At 37.8% G+C, this 20461-nt stretch overlaps 1 protein-coding gene across 1 annotated transcript; it reads left to right on the top strand.

Annotated features, from left to right (window-relative positions):
- The first annotated feature begins 10278 nt into the window (after positions 1 to 10278).
- Positions 10279 to 14611, top strand: LOC110816847 (ARM repeat superfamily protein). The gene is made up of 5 exons (XM_088211630.1): positions 10279 to 11280; positions 11364 to 11469; positions 11978 to 12558; positions 13156 to 13569; positions 14078 to 14611. Exons 1-4 carry the CDS (start codon positions 10495 to 10497, stop codon positions 13552 to 13554), a joined length of 1872 nt encoding a protein of 623 aa, XP_088067756.1. The 5' UTR covers positions 10279 to 10494; the 3' UTR covers positions 13555 to 13569; positions 14078 to 14611.
- Positions 14612 to 20461: the final 5850 nt, after the last annotated feature.

The following is a 20461-nucleotide window of genomic DNA, read 5'->3' as shown; positions in this document are numbered from 1 at the left end:
TTCGTGAACCAAATATCTAAATTTGTCAATTAACCCGGCTGTCTCCATACCCCATTCGGTAATAGGCACCAAACACATTGTCATCTCGATACCTTATCCGGTATGAGGGTGAACCATATCTCTCAAACCCTTTCAGTATGAAGCTTCTCAGCCCCATCTGACTGAGCTAATGTCCATAGTAGAGTTTTCTATGTACCGAGTATGTCCACCCTTTTTCAGGGTATCCAGTAAGCCTTTCATACATTTATCTATATTATCAATCAATCATTAATTTCATACTAACATTTCATATTCACATATCAATAGTAGGTTATGCAAACATGTGATATGTACATTAAGAACATAATTGAGATATTTATTTTCATAATAGACCAACAAGGAAATGTGTAGTGAGATAAACCAAACAACTGAAAAAATAATTGAAACTGTTAATTAAATACGCACAATATAATAGTAAGTAATTCAAACAGTACAGAAAAATAAGCAGTGAATCAAAGTAAATATGAACTGACCGGTTATGGCTCTACTAGTGACTTGTAATTATTTTTAGAGTTTTTCTAATTTTTTTACAAAACATAAGATATTCGATTATTAAACCTCAATATACCGTAATAAGAAATAGGGTGAGAGATTCTTACTTGGATTGGTGTTTTAAAATGTCGTGCTATCTACTACGCCTACTGATAATCTCTGAGTTTCCTGAATTTTTTCTGTGAAAATTAAAATATCTGTCACGTGCCCAAAAATAACACAAAAAGCCAAAACCAGTGTTAAAAAACCTTTTCGACAAATTATATGGTTCTGTCATGGCGGTGGTTCATCTCAACTTGGCTCGTTTGGTCGATTTTCATCGGTTTTACACATATCCTTACAAAAAAATACGTTAGAAAGTCTCGATTGGCCATAAAATTTAAAAAACGAAACCTACTAGTAAGGGGCTCTTTGGGTGTGGCCGCTCCGTTGATCCTCCTTTGCAGCTAGGGTTATTCTTCGACTAACCTGTACCAAAAAGAGACGGTGAATACGGTGGTCAAAGAATCGCGTGAAACGGAAAACAAAAAGGGGGTCATCATAGAGGTTTTTGGGTTTTGGCCGCGACGAATCGGTCGGACTTCACCTGTGGTTTCTGGCTCACTCGCCGTTCTTTTTACTCTGATATGGCCACAGGGAGGCTCGGAATTGAATTCCAAGTGGAAAAGAAAAGATTTGCTTTTTTCAGCGGTTGGTGATGGCTCTGATGCAGCGGCGACGATGTCCTTCTGGTAGCTGGTCTTCCCTCCAGCTGCCTCCTTCTTTTTCTCCTCCGGCTAGGTGTCGGCTAGGGTTTGGGGCCGGCTGAAGAGAGGTTTAAATACCTCTCTTCCCTCCTATCCTGGCCGTCCATCTGCGTCGACATGCAGCGAGGAGAGTCGTTTGATGATTTTTTGTTTAAGTTGATTGTGTGAACGAATCTAGACCGTCCATCGTGATTAATCTCGTTCGTCCAATCGCATTTAAAGAGAGAATGCATATGAGTCATTCATGTGCATGGGATGAGATCTGGGCCATCGGATCGTCAGGCACACAGATCGCTCGCGTGGCCTCCCACGAGGTGCCGATGTCAATGTGGTTGTCATGCGGCGTGCTCTGATTCGCCGTGACTACTAACCAGATCATCCTGTAATACCCGGGGCCGAGATTTGGCCTAGAATTAATTTTTAAAAAATAAAAATATAATTTTTAATTTTATAAATTTTTATTTAATGTAAAATTAGGAAAAAAATATGTGGATGATGAAATTGAAAATAATTTTAGGAGAAAATGGTGAAATTTTGGGTTCGGGAGGTATTTTTGAAAGAAAAATCGAAAACAAAGAATTAAAACGTAATTTAAAAAAAATATGTCATGTAAGAACGCGTGCCGCATGGTAAGGCACTCTAACTCGGTGCCACGCGGGAGGCCACGCTGGAAATCCATGTGCCCGCGATTGGAAGGTCCGAATTTATTCCCATGTGCGTGGACGGTCCGGATTCGTTCATTCTTTAAATACGATCGTACGGTCGAGAATAAACGCGATGAACGGTCTAAATTAAAGGGAGTTGGATATAAATACCTCACTTCACACTGAATCCTAACCCTAGCCGCTAGCCCCCCGTCGAAGAAAAAAAATCAGTCGCTAGAGAAGGGAGCCGATTGTAGCACCGAAGCCACATCCGACTGCCGAAAAAAGGTAAAAAAATTTTCATTCTCTCAAAATTTAATTTTGAACACCCCTATTGCAAAATTGAAGCAAAAGGACTGGCAAAGGAGCCAAAAACCGCGGTAAAGCTCGGCAGCATTGCCGTAGGAAAAATAAAAAATTGCCTCTGATGAACTCCTTCCTAATTCTCGTTTCGTACGATTTTTCTACCATTGTAATCACCATTCTATTTCCTACAGGTTGACAATAAAAAATGCCCAACCGTGAAAGTGAGACGGTGGAGCTGCCACATCGAAAAATCTCACCGCCGGTGAGTTTTTATTTTTAAATTTTTTTTGGCAAACCGAGACCCTTTAACGTGTTTTCTCGCAGAGATGAGTATAAAACTGGCCGAAATTGGCCTAAACTGGCAGAATACGACCAGTTCGAGATAAACCGCCACCGCGGGTGGTGGTGCCATCGCTGGAGCACGACGGTGCCGCCGTGCCAGAATTTTAAAATTGGCCAGAAAAGGTTTCTAATACCGATTTTAGATTTTTTGGGGGTATTTATAGGTACTTGAAGCGTGTTTTAATCTCTGAAGAAAAATTCAAGAAACCTGGAGACCGCTAGTAGGCACAGCTGAAAGTTTAGTATTTTGGACATCGGTTCAGGTAAGAATCTCTCACCTTATTCCCTGTTATGGAATTGAAGCTTAACTATAAATAATACGATATTTTTTAAAATTTAAGAAACTTCGATAATTAATTACAGGTTACTAATGGAGGTGGAACCGGTTGTTTATTACTATTTATCCTATTTTAACTGATTATTTAATTTTACAGTTTTAAATGCATGATAATACACTGAAATTAGTAAGATAATTCGGTTGTGTTTCCTTTATGCATGTATTGCTTATCTTACGTGATTTACAATTAAATTGTGAAACTGGAAATTAAATATGAACGAAAAATTGCTTGATTAAATGAATGGATAAATAGTAGCTTTACTGAATATCCTGGGAGATGATAGACGGATCGGGTATATAAAGAATCCTACTGTGAATGTTGTCTCATACCGGACGAGGTATCGAGAATTGGTATTTTGGCGTTCATACCGGACGGAGTATGGGGACGACCCGTTTTACCCCCATATCGGATAAAATATTGAGGGATAGTATTTTTGACGCTCATAACGGACGGAGTATGGAGATGACCTGTTTCACCCTCATACCAGACGGATATTGAGAGATGATTTTTTTGGTGTTCATATCGGATGGAGTATGGGGACGGCCAGTTAATTGATAATATTGAATAAGGTTCACACGTAGTGGGGATATCCCTATGCATCCCATGGATACCAATAGGCAGATAAAAAGGAAAAGTTATTGTTCTGGCTAATTGAAAATGAGATTATGATGTTGTTTGTGTTATTGCCTTTATAGGTCAATTTTAGAAATCTATTTATGATAAATAAATTTACTTAAATTAAGAGCTCCATTAGTTATTTTTATGATTTTTTTACCAACCTTCATTTCTGTGTCGATGAGTAGTGTGACATTCTTATTCGGCTAGTGTAGCTCACTCTTTCATTAACTATTTTAGATCAAGAGTACCAAGATCTAGATCCCGATACACAAGAGGGTTGCGAATAGGATACCCAATTGTTTACTTTCCATTTATTTCTTTGATTTTTCGTTTGTTCTTTTAGAATGGTCATTCCTGTAACTCTATTGGGTATTCTGAATTATTGTGTAAGAAATGTAAACCCTAACTTTATTATTTCGCTTCCGTATTCAATTTATAATTTCTTTCTTTTCAAGTTCTAGGGTGTTATAGTTGATATTAGAGCCGCGTTTTTCAAAATTATTCATTACACAAAATCCTTACAAACACTAAAAATAATAGATTATCACTCAATCATTCCTTGTGAAATACAGATACAGATGGATTAGGAGAGGGAGACCCCCACTAAATCGAGCAGCCCGGGAGGGTTCGCTTCGAGAGGATGTGGACTGACTATTTGAAATATTAGAGAGACTCATTGTTGCCTAGTAGGCCCAGGAGGAAAGGAGGGAGCTATCTGACCTTTCCCCACTGCCACAGGTTGAGCCACTCCTACAGCGGGAGGATCCTAAGCCATTTCAATACGACCCTGCTCCTCTACAGTACCATCCGGCACCACCACAATATGGTCCGGTGCCCCAATCGCATCACCTAGCACCACCACAGTTTAGCCCAGTGCCCCAACCGCATCACCTAGCACCACCACAGTACAATTTGGTGCCTCAACTGTATCATCTAGTACTACCACAGGGCCATTAAGTCCATCTCCAAGACAATCTAGTCGCTCTTCCACGGGACCCAGTTTCTCCCATGATGGACCTAGGCTACATTGAGAGATATAAAAGACTAAATCCATATACTTTTGCAGGGGCATCCTCCTTTGAAGAGGCTGAATACTGGTTAGTTGAGATAGAGAAGGCCTTCACTACTTTGGGATGATTCCCGAACAAAAAGTCATACTTGCCACCTACATGCTGGTGGGAGAGGCAGGCCGCTGGTGGCAACTCAAGCAGGCCACCCTGCCCTTCCCAGTCACTTGGAAACAGTTCTTGATGTCTTTCAACGCAGAGTACTTTTTAGAGCATCTCCGACATCTAAAGGAAATGGAGTTTGCACGTTTGATCCAAGGTGATATGACTGTATTAGAATATGCTCGAAAGTTCATAGAGTTGGACCTGTTTTCCACTGAGAGCATGATGGATAAAGGAAGAAAGGCAAGAAATTTTGAGTGGGGCCTCTGTCTTTAGATTAGACAGCAGCTGTATGTGTTTGAGCTCAGTACTTACTCGGTCATTCTAGCCAAGGCATAGCTAGTGGAGAGTAACATTCGTATTTTTTCTCCAACAGTAGGGAACCTCAGGCCCTCGGTTTCACACCACAGACCAGCACCTACTGCACCTGTTCAGCAGAACAAGAAACCTAGGTCAATGACTCAGGCTCCTCCTTAGATTCTGACAATAGGACGCGGTAGGACTTGCCAGCACTGTGGCAAGAATCATGGAAATCGATCCTACTATCACCTCAATAATATTTGCCGCATATGTGGGAGTGTCCAGCATTACACAAGGGAGAGCCCGAGGAATCAGAACCAGACCAGACCTCCTATTTAGGGCAGGGCTTACAATCTCGCTCAATAAGATACAGAAGTCAACCCAGACGCGATACATGATACGTACATTATCTGTAATCATCTTGCACATGTTTTGATTGATACTGGTGCCTTACATTCATTTGTTTCACATGCTTTTGCACCAAATTTGAATGTATTACCTGAAAGACTTAATTTTGTGTTATTTTTGTCTACTCTTAGGAATAAGACACTACTAGATGAGGTTATATACAGAGCCTGTATTATAGATATAACAGATAAAAAATTGAGTGTGGACCTAATAGAGATTGATACGAAGGACTTTGATGTAATCTGAGAAATGAACTGGCTAGCAGTGTGTCACGCCACCGTAAATTATTTTCATAAGAAACTTGTATTCAACCATCCTAATGAAGAGTCATTTAGAAATTAATAAAATTCCTTAAATATTGTTCTCTCATGGTAATTTTTCTATTTTTAAGCGTTTTAACTCGACTGTTTTATCTAACTAGGCAAACCTAAGAAAAAAATTTATATTTGAGAGATTCCGATAGTCCGAGACTTCCTGGATATGTTCTCAGATAAACTACTCAAACTGTTAGTGGACAGAGAAGTTGAATTCATCATAGATCTTCAGCTAGACACCCAACCTATTTTGCTTGCCCCTTATCTCATGAGTCGTGTTGAGATGGAGAAGCTGAGAAAATAGATCGATGAATTGCAGGATAGTGGATTCATCCGACATAGTGTGTCCCCTTTGGGTGCTGAAGTCACATTTGTAAGGAATGGGGATGAGATGTTAAGGTTATGTATTAACTACAGAGGACTGAACAGGGTCACGATCAAGAACAAGTACCCCCTTCCCAGGATCGATGACCTTTTTGATCAGTTATAGGATGCCCATATCTTCTCCAAAATAGACTTGCGTTCATATTACCATCAGGTAAAGATCGAGGCAGAAGACATTCCCAAAATAGCTTTTCGAACAATGTACAGACACTATGAGTTCCTGGTCATGCCATTTGGACTAATCAACGCACTAGCCATCTTCATGGATTTGATGAACATGATTTTCAGATAATTCTTGGATCAGTTCGTCATTGTATTTATGGATAATATCCTGATCTATTCAAAAAGCAGAGAGGAACATGCTCACCATCTGACTCAGGTTTTGCAGGTCCTCAGAGAAAATAAGTCATGCAAATATGAGTAAATGTAGGTTCTGTCTCGAGCAGACTACCTTCCTATGACACATCATATCAAGGGATGGAGTGTCAGTGAATCCCGAAAATGTTGAGACAGTGTTCAGCTGGGAAAAATTAACATCGGTCAAGAAAATTCGTAGCTTTTTGGGAATGGTAGATTATTACCGTAGGTTCGTTAAAGGATTTTCTAGCCTACCTGCTCTTTTGACTCGGCTCACAAAAAAAAAACATCAAGTTTGAGTGGAACGAGAACTGTGAAAGGCTTTTTTTAGAATTAAAGAAGTGATTGACTACTGCACCTGTGTTAGCCTTGTCGAGAGGGACAAGGGGATATACAGTTTATAGTGATGCCTCCTACCTGGGGTTGGGTTCTGTTCTAATACAACATGGAAAGGTCATAACCTATGGGTCCAGGCAGTTGAAGAGTCATGAGAAAAACTACCCCACCCATAACTTAGAACTTGCTGCGATTATCCACGCCTTGAAGACTTGGTGCCGTTACTTGTATGGGGAGACCTTTTAAATCTATACCGACCATAAGAGCTTGAAACACATATTCACTCAAAAAGATTTCAACATGCGTCAGAGAAGATGGATAGAACTCCTCAAGAATTATGATTGCAACATCTTGTATCACCTGGGCAAGGGCAACTGGTAGCCGACGCACTCAACAGAAAAAGTACAGGTATATTAGCTCACTTAATGGTTTCAGAATATAGGGCAATAGGGTCGCATAATAAGTACGACTCCAGGACCTGAAGAGAGTTATATGTTTGACCCACCTGACTGTTCAACATGAGTTGATCCAGAGAATAAAGGAAGCCTAATCCGCCGATTCTACCCTAACAGCTCTTAAGAAAGATGTAGAATATGGAGTAAATTCAGAATTTCGAGTCTTTACCGATGAGTTACTTAGATTTCAAGACAGGGTGTGTGTTCCATGTGATAGTGAGCTGAAAAAGGACATCATGACCGAGGCCTATAGCTCAAAATTTATCATACATCCCGGAAGCACTAAGATATATCAAAATATACGACCCCGATTTTAGTGGAACGGGATCAAAAGAGATGTGGCCGAATTTGTTTTCAAGTGTTTTGTATGTTAGCAAGTCAAAGTAGAGCATCAATGCCCAGGCGAGCTACTTCAGCCATTACTAATTCCGAAGTGGAAGTGGAAACATATCACAATGGATTTCGTGACAAAATCACTTAGGGCATGCTCGAGATATGATGCCATTTGGGTAATTGTTGACCGGCTCACTAAGTCTTCTCACTTCTTGGCCATCAAGATAACCGATCATTTGGACAAACTAGTAAGAATGTATATCCAGGAGATAGTTAGGTTACATGGAGTGTCAGTGACAGTAGTATCCGACAGGGACCCTAGGTTAACTTCTCAGTTCTGGTCTAGTTTTCAGTAAGCTATAGGAACAAAGCTATCCATTAATACTGCATTTCATCCTCAGACCGATGGACAATTAGAAAGGACGATCCGCATACTGGAGGATATGCTCTGAGCTTGTGTTCTTGACTTTCCGGACCATTGGGATGATCATTTACCCCTAATGGAGTTCGCCTACAATAATAACTACCAAGCAAGTATCGACATGGCTTCGTACGGGGCATTGTATGGTTGCCCATGCAGATCACCGATCTATTGGGAAGATGTGAGTGATAGAAAATTATTTGGTTCAGATCTTGTGGAGGAGACTACAGCCAAAACAGTTAAGATCAAGAAGAACATCTAAACGATTCAGAGCAGGCATAAGAGTTATGTAGATACTCGGAGGAGGGATTTGAAATTTGAGAAATGTGATCGGATGTTCCTTAAGGCCACTCCTTTTAAGGAAATCAGTAGGTTTAGCAAGAGGAGAAAACTAAATCCCCGATTTATTGGACCATTTAAAATCTTAGACAAAATTGGCACCGTCACTTATAGATTATTACTACCTCCAGAACTATTCAGGGTCCATAATGTATTTCAAGTGTCCATGTTACGCAAGTACAATTCAAACCCCTCTCACATCTTGGCCCATGAGCTCCTTTCACTCTAGGAGGATCTGTCCTAATAGGAGGTACCGGTGGATATTGTGGACCAAAAGAGCAGAGTACTTCGCAACTGAGAAATTCCCTTCGTTAAAGTTCTTTGACAGAATCACACATAGAGAGAGGCCACATGGGAGTTAGAATCAGACTTCAGAGCTCAGTATCCCCAATTGTTTGATTAAGTGAGAGAGACACAAATTTGAAGGACCAAATTTCTTTTAAGGAGGGAAACGTTGTACTACCCGGGCCCGAGTTTTGGTCCGGGATTAATTTTTAAAAAATAAATATAAATATAAATATATAATTTTTAATTTTATAATTTTTTATTTAATGTAAAATTAGGAAAAAATAGGTGGATGATGAAATCAAAAATAATTTTAGTAGAAATGGGTGAAAAATTGAGTTCGATTGGTATTTTTGAAAGAAAAATTAGAAACTGGAGATCAAAACCGAATTTAAAAAAAATGTGCCACGTAGGACTACCCAGTCAGCAATCTCAATGAATCAGAGCACACCGCGTAACAAGGTACACTGACTCGGTGCCACGCGGGAGGGCATGCTAACAATCCGCATACCCGCGATCGGACGGTCCGGATTTGTTCCCGCACGCGTAAATGGTCTGGATTCGTTCCCTCCTCAGGCACGATCAGACGGTCGCAATTAAACACGATAAACGGTTTAGATTCATTCTCTCTTTAAACGCGATCGTACGGTCCAGATCAAATCACAATGAACGGTTCATATTCATTTTTTCTTTAAACGTAATCGAACGGTCGAGATCAAATGCGATGAATGATTCATATTAAAGAAAGACGAATCTAAATACCTCACTTCACACCGAACCCTAACCCTAGTCGCCAGCCTCCCGCCGAAGAAGAAGAACTAGTCACTGGAGAAGGGAGCCGACCGCTGCCCGTCGCCGCGCTGGAGCCACCTCCGACCGCCAAAAAAGGTAAAAATTTTCGCATTTCTTAAAATTTGATTTTGAACACCCTCATGGCCAAATTAGAGTAAAAAGGTCGACAGATGAGCCGAAAACTGCCCAACTTTTTTATAAAAGTAACTTTTTAATAATTAAGAACTTCAATTTTTTTAATTAAGAAAAGTAAAATTTTTTAAGGTGAATGAGAAATAAAATTTGAAAATATAAAATGGTAGATAGAAGTTAGAAATTTAAAGTGATAATGGAAATAGAATTGAAGAAAATTGAATTTTGAAGATATGAATTTCATATAAGTATCAAAGGGTAATTACACATGATTTTCTTTTAAAGAAATAGATAAACAAACTAAAATATAAAGAAAAAAATTAAATAAAACTAGGCAATGTCATAGTAGTTACAACTAGTTTTTCTTTGGTCACCGAACAAAGAGTCTCTTTGGGAGAAAAGAAAAAGGAAAGAAAGAACGAAAGGTTGATTATGTGAACTTATAATTTTAAGTCGCAGTAAATGTCGTTTTAACAATTCCGCGCGTCTCCGTCACGCGAATCCTCCACTCACTTTTTGGCGCTAATTTACCCGTAATTAACTGCCATAATCCATAATTACTTGACACGTGTCACATTTCATCATCTTCTTACATCTCCTTTATGATTCATCACCCCTTTCGTACTCCTGCACGTACCTGAACCCCCCCGGGACCCCCTCCTTGATTAATTTCTAGTCCTAGTTTAGTTAATTTTAATAATTTATTTTTCTGAGTTACAAACGGCACCGTTTCTTCTTCTCTTCCTTCGAGCCTCCACCTTCCTTCCATTTCCTCTGCTGAAATAAAAGCCAGAGACTCAATCCGCAGAACCTCACCATAACTAACTACCATCCATCAACGCCGCCACGTTTAACCCCACCACCACCATTACTGTCACTCCCTTAACTCCTCCTCCTCCCACGACCCACCGCACAAGACCAGTCACATCATAAAACAAGCAGCAATGGCTGTAGACATGAAGCAAAAGATCTTTGGATTACAAGCAAAGCTTGCTGACAGAGATACATATTCCATGGCAGCCAATGAGTTGGACTCCATAGCCCGCACCATTGACTCCACTAATCTTCAACCTTTTCTCTCCAGCATTCTCTCCACCGATTCCGCCGACAAGCCCGCAGTCCGCAAACACTGTGTTCAACTACTCTCCCTTCTCTCACTTTCCCTTCCTCCCAATTCCCTCTCCCCATTTCTCCCCAAGATCCTCTCTCACCTCTCACGCCGTCTTCGAGACCCGGACTCATCTATCCGTTCCTCCTGCATTGCTGCCGTCTCCGCCTTGTCTTCTCGCAACACCAAACTACCTTTCTCTTCGGCTTTCCTCAAGCCATTATCCGACACCCTTTTCACGGAGCAGAAGCCTAATTCCCAGATCGGGGTGGCTCTTTGCCTGGCGGCAGCGATCGACGCCGCGCCCGACCCGGATCCGGGAAGGCTGGTAAGGCTGCTGCTCCCTAGGCTGGAGAAGCTGGTGAAGCGCAGGGGCTTTAAAGCGAAAGCTGCTGTTTTAGTGGTGATTGGTAGTGTGATCGGGTGTGGAGGGGTGTCGGCAACGGGTGGTGGGTTGCAGGGGTTGGTGGAATGCTTGGTGAGTTTTTTAAGTAATGAGGATTGGGCGGCGAGGAAGGCTGCGGCGGAGGCGTTGGGAAGGTTGGCGGTTGTGGAGAGAGATTCGTTGACGGAGTTCAAGGCTGGGTGCCTGAAGATTTTCGAGAGCAGAAAATACGATAAGGTTTGTCATTTTTATTATATTGCTGTTCTGTTCATGCATCTGCGCGTGAAGGGTTCAGTGAATTTTCTGGTATTGTGTTGCAGGTGAAAGCTGTAAGAGAGGTTATGATTCAGATGATGGAGGCATGGAAGCAGGTCCCAGATGTGTCCGAGGACGTACCGCCACTGCCTAGATCGCAGACAGAAATAGGTACGGAATTGTTCTTGTTTTAATTTGATGATCAATAAATATAAATATGAGATCGCTGACAGAACAGATACGGGTTGGTTCTTGTTGTAAATTATGATGGTCAATATCATGTGAGATTTTGTGGATATCCAAAATTATTGGGTCTTAGTTTATTGAGTATCCAAGACTATGGGCTAGGTTTGGTTTGATCATTTGGTAGAACTAGAGATCTGAACCGGGAATTGCGTGCTAAATTCGGTTAATTTTGTCATTTAAAATGCCATGGATCTAACGCATTTGAAACCCGGTTATCAACTTATGATCATTTGGAGATCTTTATGTAGTTATTCTAGTGATGCAAAGGATTTATTTTAGTGATGAATTGCCCAGTTATGATAATTTCAAAGTCTTTGGTTTACTACTCAAAAAGGGTTAAATGTGTTCATTGGGACACTTTTGTTTAGTTGGAATTGGCATTAGGTGTTCTTTCTCATTTTATACTTCCTGAAACGGTTTTTTATGGGGACAGATGATGTCAGTGATGGACGATATCCACCTGGATCTAAAATGTCTTTCGCTGGTGGTTTAGAAGCTCCACAAGTGAGGAAGAGAACTGCTTTAACTGGAAGGTCAATGCCTCCTGACAGTTCATCTGCGACGGCAGCTAGGAAAAGAAGTATTTCAAAGAGTGGTGAAAACAAAACTAGGGCAACATTTCAGAAGGTGGACAGCAAGAAGCCTCTGGACAGGAAAGTTGAAATTGCTGTTCCAAATGTTGCATCATTGGTTGGAGTTCATGGAAATCTTAAGGAGAAAAATGAGAATGTTGGTGAAAGGACAAATAATCAGAATCCTAAATTCTCAAAGCAAGAAACAAGACATGTCCTTAGTAAGAATTGTGATGAGAAGATGCAGATATTTGGTGGAGGATCAAGGTTTGGATCTCGTGTGACTCCATACCATGAGGAGAGCCCTCAGCCTACTGTCCTAGAGAATAACATGACAGAGAATCACCATAGTAACCACAAGGACTCTGAGGATTTATCCTTGATTCGTAATCAGCTTGTTCAGATCGAGAAACAACAATCCAGTCTATTAGATCTTCTGCAGGTTTGTTTCCACATACGTGAAAAGTTGTGCTTGCCTTTAAGTGACTTGTGATCGTCTAATTGGATTCTTTTGATCATATGTCTGTATGGCTTATTTTAAATTTAGTTGTGGCCATGCTAAATTGCTACAGTTAGGGCACAATTGAGGCCATTGAAGCATCATCTGAAGTTAATGATATTAGCAGATAATGGATGAAATATACTCTGAACCATGAATAGCTTTGTATTTCATCCTGTCACTTCATTAACTTGCTTTCATGGTGGAAAGATTTCTCTCGAGCTTGATGTGTCAAGTTATAAATTGTGATCTCATGCTACATGATATCTTTATAAATTTCTTCCCAATTTCTTTTCTTCTCTTATCATTCTCGTTGAAAGAGATTTTCCAGTTTCCTGATCTTTCAACAGAAAAAATTATTGGGTGCTGATATTCACTAGTTTATCAGTCTGCTATAGATATGACATGATGACTGGAACAATGATAACTGCCACATTTTTAGATTTACTATATGTACAATCTGCAGTTATCCAGTCTCTATTTTTAACCACCTTTAAACAGAAGTACTTTAGTACTTCTAACCCTTTTCTTTTACATTAGAAATTCATTGGGAGTTCACAAAGTGGAATGCGTTCTTTGGAGACACGTGTGCATGGTCTTGAAATGGCACTTGACGAGATCTCATATGACTTAGCTGTATCAAGTGGAAGGATGAGCTCGTGCAGAACCAGCTGTTGCTTAATGCCTGGAGCATATTTTTTGAGATCAAAGTTCTGGGGTAAAACAGATGGCAGGTATTCAACTTCAAGGTTTTCTACTGCCACTGGCACCCCTGCAGCCGCTATGCAATATAGACCTGATAGGAATGGTAATGCTGAAACATTCAGGTCAGATAACCCGAGGTTGCCCCTTCAGGGTGGTGGTGGGTTCATTATGAATCCTTTGGCAGAAATTTGCAGTGACTCAAGGGGAGTCTCAGATATTATGGTCCATCAGTAGATACTGTATCATAAGGTATTCTAATAACATTTTCAAACTTTGATCTTTATTTCTCCATGAAATATCTTATGTTTTGTTCTGTCTCTTCTATATTCCTAGTTTGAGTCTCAAGGTGGTAACTTCACGCTTCTCTTCTGTGTCCTATTGAATTACTAGCCTGGCAACCTGGTGTATAGACAGTGCTCAATTTTCTTAGTCTTCTTCTGTTGTCATTTAAGGATTGTAGCATAGACTCTCAATCTCCGTCTGAAACAAAATCTAACAAACATTAAGCGCTGTTTGATTGTCCACTTCAGAAATGAAGCATTTCCTTAATTTCTCTCTGTTGACAAACTTAAGCTTCCTTTCCATTCCAGAACCAAACCATATCGTTACCCGATAATTGATAATGGTGTTCAGGAAACCACATTTTATCACTTTTTCTTGGATTATGAAGGGTGATATGTGCTTTGTTACTTTTGCTTGTGCCTGTTCCTAGTATGGTCTCTCTGGTTTTATATTCTGTTCTATATCTGTCTTGCAGGTCTGCCGCATAACTGAGATGGAAGTCTTGAGTTTCCACTTTCAATTTTAGCTGGGCAGTGAGAAAATATATAAAAAAAAGGTATTTGTATCTTGGTGAAGTTTTTACTCTTTGCAAATCGACAAATTTGGAGAGGGAGAGAAGATAACGATGTCTCTGAAAAATGAAAATAGTTTGCTGAGAAACAAGACGAACCCAGATAAGGCAATTCGATTCATTAATGATTCTTGGATTCTCTAGGAATCCTAAAAACAAATTCTTCAGTTGCAATCTGATCTAGAGGCTGGGAGGAGCTTCCTGGCCTGGTATAGTGTGAAAGTGTAATGTGTATAGCAGAATCCTTCTTATTCTTGTTGATGCTTCCCATTTTTTTCTCTACTTTTTTTCTATCAAATTGTTTCATGAATATATATAAACACACGCATGATACATGATACATGATACATGTCAGATGATGAATCTTTAGTAAAGAATGTAAAAGACAATGCTCAATTGTCTTTGGAGTATTAATGAAATTTATTGAGGATTTTGTTAGTAGTGTTGTAGTAGTTAAATTATATTAAATTTGTACGAATATATTATATTTTTGAAAAAAAATATTTTATAAAAGTTATATTTACTTAATTAGTCTAATAATAACTGTGCATGTATTAAACAAAAATTATCGTATATTTTTAAAAATTAAAGAAACAATATCATATTATGTAAAAGAATTATCCATTTTTCTACCTAGAACCAAGACCGTTAATTCTTGTATTCTCATTTCCATGAGATATGAGATTAAGTGTAATTATCTTAAAATTCTATGTATTTTATAACTTGCATCAATTTGGTTTTTATATTTTCAATTGAAACAATTTAATTTTTTTTGTCTTATGTCTACTTAATAATTTTAATTACTAAAATACCCTTAAGTTACTAAATTTAGTGATAGAGTTTTAATAATTTTCATGTTCAACAATACATTTATGTATATATAAGTACTAATTATACTTTAATATTGTGATACTCAGGTCCTTAATTTATCCTATGATCAAATTTAGTATCAAAAAAATAAATAAATAATTATTTTTAAATAAATTTAAACTTAATTTTATTAATTAATTGAAAAAATAAGTTAAGAATATAATTGAAAATAATTTTAAAAGAAATGGATAAAAATTTGAACTCGGATAGTGTTTTTGAAAAAAAAATTAAAAACAAATGGTTAAAGTGCAAATAGAGAAAGTTTGGCTACGTAAAACTGCCCAATCAGCAGTCCCGACGAACCGGAGCACGCCGCGTGACAAGGTACACAAGTGTTGGTACCACGCAGGAGGCTACGCAGGTGATCCGCGTATCCTACAATCGGACGACCCAGGATCGATCCCACGCGCGTGGACTGTCCGAATTTATTTTTCTCTTAGGCACAATCCAACGGTCGAGATCAATCGCGATGGACAGTTCAGGTCGTTTTCTCCTTAAACGTGATCGGACGAACGAGATCAATCGCGATGGATGACTCATATCAACGCGGGATGGGCATAAATACTTCGCGTCGTATGAGAACCCAAACCTTAGCTGCCAACCCTTGCCAGAGAAGAAGAATCAGGCGCCGGAGAATAAGGCTAACCGCCGATCACTGCCGCATTGGAGCCACCACCTGCCACCAAAAAGGTAAAAATTCTCCTTACCTGCTCGAAATTCGATTCCGAGCACCCTTGTAGTCAAATTAGAGAAAGAGGGACAGTGGGTGAGCCAGAAACTGCGTACAAAGTCTGGCGGAGCCGCCGCGACCAAAACTCCAAAATCCCTCCGATGAGCCCATTCCCGATTTTCGTTTCACGTAATTTTTCAATCATTGTGTTCACCGTCCTTTTTTATGCAGGTTAGCCAAAGAAGGAACCCTAGCTGCGAAGGAGAACCGGTAGAGTCGCTGCATCTGGTGACCCATCACTGGTAGGTTCGGTATTTTTGGTGATTTTTCGGCCAACTGAGTCCTCTGACATATTTTTTCACAAAGATACGTGTAAAGCCAGCCAAAATAGTCATGGTCAAGATAGACCGCTACCGTGAGCAGTGGAGTCGGCGCTGTCGTGCCGGAATCCCAAATTTGGTTGCAAAGAGTTTTGGAGTATTTTTATGTGCGTGGTGAGTGTTTTAAATTTCGCAGAAAAAATACAGGGAACCCGGCATCCGTTAGGGGATGTGATAGATAGTACAATATCTCGAAACACTGATATAGGTAAGGATCCTTCATCATATTCTTTGTTACGGTAAATTGGGGTTTAACAATGTATAATTTTATATTTTTATAAAAATTTAAAAAATTCTAAAAATAATTACATGTTACTAGTGGAACCAAAACTGCTTAGTTCACAATTGTCTTGATTTCTTGTTTATTTTTATGTATTGTCCTACTTGCTTGATTTTCGTATAATACATATTTTTAATTTATAGTTCAATAGTTTTATCAACTTATCCAGTTATTTTGGTTATATACTGTCAGCATGAATGTAGTTTAATTGATATGTGAATGTAATATGAGATATTGGTATGTGTTTGTTGGTTATTTGTTGATAAATATCTGTATGTGAAAGACTTGCTAGTTACCTAGGAAAAGGGTAGACGGGCCCAGTACATAAGAAATTCTACTATGAACGTTATCTCAGTTGGGCGGAGCTGGAAAGTCCCTTACCGAAAAAGTTTGGGAGATATAGTTTACCCTCATACTGGATGGGGTATCGAGGCGATGAAATGTTTAGCGTCCATTACTAGACGGGGTATGCGGATGGTTAGTCAATTGTAAAATTAGATATTGAGTTCATGAGTAGGGGAGACATTTCTATAGACCCCTAGGGGTACTAGTAAGCAGGTAAGAAAAGAAATCTATTGTCTCTTATTCTCTTATGCGTGAAAGTGAAAAGTGATATAAATATGAGATTTTATAGGTTGTTTTTAAAAAATTCGTTAGGGTTAGTATCAAACAAACATTTTCAAGTTTAAAGCTATTTAAATAAAGCAAAAGCTCCATTAGTTGCATTTTTTATTTTTACCAATCTTTATTTTTTCGTATCTATGATTAATGTAATATTTTTACTGAGTTAATATAGTTTACCCTTTCATTAACTATTTCAAATCAAGAGGACCATAACTTAGATCTCGATCAACAAGAGGGTTGTGAGTAGTTCACCATCTGAACTCTCTTCAAGTACTAGTAAAAGTTGTCTTATGGTACTTTTGTATTCGCCATTCTTTTCATTTCTTTAATTACCGTTTGTCTTTCAAAATAGATATTCTTGTAACTCTATTAGTCATTTTAAATTATTATGTAAGAAATGTAAACACTAATTCTATTAATATTTCCGCATTTAATTTTATGAATTCATTTCTCTCTAAAGTTTCAGACCTTTATAAATATAATGTTAATTATTATCATTATGAAAATTTTATGATAGGAGCGAATTCAATAAGAGAACATTTGGAATAACATAAATTGTGAATAAATGTTAAAAATCCATATTAAATAACAATATTTAATTTAATTTTCACAATTTATTTGAATCTAATTAAAAAATAAACTATTTATTTTTAGTGCAAGCTTTTAAAAAAAATTTATTTTTAAATAGACATGATACTAATTTTTTGTTAATGAACTGTACTTTGAATTCTACAATTTAATTTTTCACGTTTTTTAGTTCAAAAAATTTAAAATGATAGAAAAACATAGGAAGATTTTATGAAAATTGCAATTAACTATAAATTATTATAATATTTTTTTGTTTATTATATTGACTTTGAAACTGCAATTTACAACTAATAATTAAAGTTGTTTAATATTATATAAAACTCCATTCCTTAAATTATATTTATTAACGAAAATTTACTTAAAATCAAACAAAATATTCCTCTAAGAACAATAAAATTTTCAATCAAACATAAAAACATTGAATTGTTATTTTTATATAAAAGAAGAAAATAACTAATCAATAACTTCTACATTCCAATTTCTTAATAATGATTCATACACCTAATATATATATATATATATTATATATAAATTAAGAATATAGTACATATAAAATAAATAAAAATTTATAGTAATTTTTACTTATAATCTTGCATCAATCCTAATCACAGCAATAATTTTAAACAAAATAACAATTCAACCATCCAAATTTGATAAAATTAGAATCAAAAGAGTTTCTCAAAAAAGAAAAAGAAAAGTTCACAATCAAGAAGCATAGACCTTGTAGTTCAGGAATGTATCATTTATCATATATACTGGTTATTTCAGCCTATTCCCCTGGAGTTTACTCATCATTCTATCAGATTACATCTAAGAGGAATATTCAAATTCCAACTCAAAAACCAAAGATCCAAACATTTTTTTGGAATAACAAGTAAGATCAGCAATAAATTAACTCATTTTAATTCACGACGATTGCTCGCCAGCACCTTGATTCTCCATTTTCTGCAGAAAAATAGAGTCAATGCCCAATCAGAAAAGCTATCTACAGAAAAACAATTCACCACAACATGACATATATATATATATATATAGATATATCATCCAAAATATTCCGATATTCAGAGAGATTGAGCATTAAGAACAAGTAGCAGAAACTTAATATGACAGTTTGCTTTCTAATAGACAATGGAGTATCTTGGTTCATGATTATAAAGGATTAAAATTTCAACCACCATATCATCAAAAAATTTCAAGGCATTTAAACCATATGATATTTGCATTTTCTATGATTTTTTTGTAAAAAAAAAAAAGAGTTATATTAGTGAGAAAAGAACTGATACAAAAGGGGATTAGAGGAGAAAATATTTCTCCAGCCAATGGAAAATGATAAAAAGCAAATGAAAAGAATCAAGACAAAAAGCATAGTGCATACAGTATGCCCCAGAAGAAGTTATAGACCTGTTACCCAAGAGAAGCAAAGAAGTTTCTTATAGAACTATTCCATTGCATTTCGTTCAGACATATTTTAGTTTTATTCAAATCCTAAATCTTAGTCACTTGATAAATAAAAGTTAGTCATAGTTTAGATTTTATGCATAACTGGATTAATTCTCCTGGTATTCTCAATTTCACAATTATAAATTTATATTTTCACACGTCAGCAACATTAAGATAGAAGTATCTAACTTAAATAAGACGTACAATTGACTTGGAATTAAATGTCACTTTTGTTCAAACAACAAGTTACATAAAAACTTGTACCTCATCGGGAGCTTCACCTTTCAAAAGGGAAGCATTACTATGGATATCAGGGTCTTAGTGGAGAAACTAAAAAAAGAAAGCATAAGCACCTGAGATTCAAGGTCCTAAATCTTAATCAGATCTAGTGATTGCAAAAAGGTCATCAAGAATGTTAATCAAAGACTGCTTTCAAAGAAAAAAAGAATGTTAATTAAAGACCTTAGATCTATTTTTTCCAAATAAAAAGGACCTCACATATAATACCTGAGTTCGAAAATTGGTCCCGTATAATTTTAAAGGTTATGGAATATATATCTATAAAAATAATTAAAAAAAATTATTTTATTTTAATTTGATTGAATTTTTTTTAAAAAAATGAATTAGAGATGAAATTGAAAATAATTTTGAAAATGAGTGAAAATTTAATTTCGAGAGGTATTTTTTTTAAAAAAATTGAAAACTAGGGATCAAAGTACAAATAGAGAAAGTTCGGCCACATAAAACCGCCCAGTTAACAGTCTCGACGAACTGGAGCATGCCGCGTAGCAAGGCACGCTGACGTCGGTGCCACGCGGGAGGCCACGTTGGCGATCTGTGTGCCCCGCGATTGGACGGCTCAGAATCAATCCGGCGTGCATGGACAGTCTGGATCCGTTTCCACCTTAGGCGCGATCAAACGATCGGATTAATCGTGATGAACGGCTCATATTCGTTTCTTCCTTAGACGCGATTGGACAGATGAGATCGATCGCGATGGATGACCCAGATCAGCACAGAATGGTTATAAATACTTCGCATCACACAAAAACCTAAACCCTAGCCGCTAGCCCCCGCTAGAGAAGAAGAATCAGATGCCAGAAAAGGAGGGCGACCGCCGACTGCCGCCGCACCAAAGTCACCGTCGACTTCTAAAAAAGGTAAAAAAAATTTCTCCCTGCTCGGAATTCGATTCCGAGTATCTCTGTGGTCAAATCGGAGCAAGAGAAATGATGAGTGAGCCGGAAACCACAGGCAAAGCCCGGCTAAAACCCTAAAACCCCTCCAATGATCCCCTTCCCGATTCCCATTTTACATAATTTTTCGATCATTGTGCTCACCGTCATTTTCTATATATAGTAGCTGAAGAAAGAACCTTAACCGCGAAGGAGGACCGGCGGAGTCGCAATACTTGGTGGTTCCCCTACCAGTAGATT

This window comes from Carica papaya, chromosome 9, assembly GCF_054855325.1.
Source record: "Carica papaya isolate Zhongbai chromosome 9, ASM5485532v1, whole genome shotgun sequence".
Classification (NCBI taxonomy): Eukaryota; Viridiplantae; Streptophyta; class Magnoliopsida; order Brassicales; family Caricaceae; genus Carica; species Carica papaya.
This window is presented reverse-complemented; position numbering and strand designations above follow the sequence as displayed.

Coding starts and splice junctions, on each gene's coding strand:
- LOC110816847 (XM_088211630.1), top strand. CDS start 10,495: ATGGCTGTAGACATGAAGCAAAAGATCTTTGGATTACAAGCAAAGCTT. Junction 11,470..11,977: donor TAGATCGCAGACAGAAATAG/GTACGGAATTGT, acceptor TTATGGGGACAG/ATGATGTCAGTGATGGACGA. Junction 12,559..13,155: donor GTCTATTAGATCTTCTGCAG/GTTTGTTTCCAC, acceptor CTTTTACATTAG/AAATTCATTGGGAGTTCACA.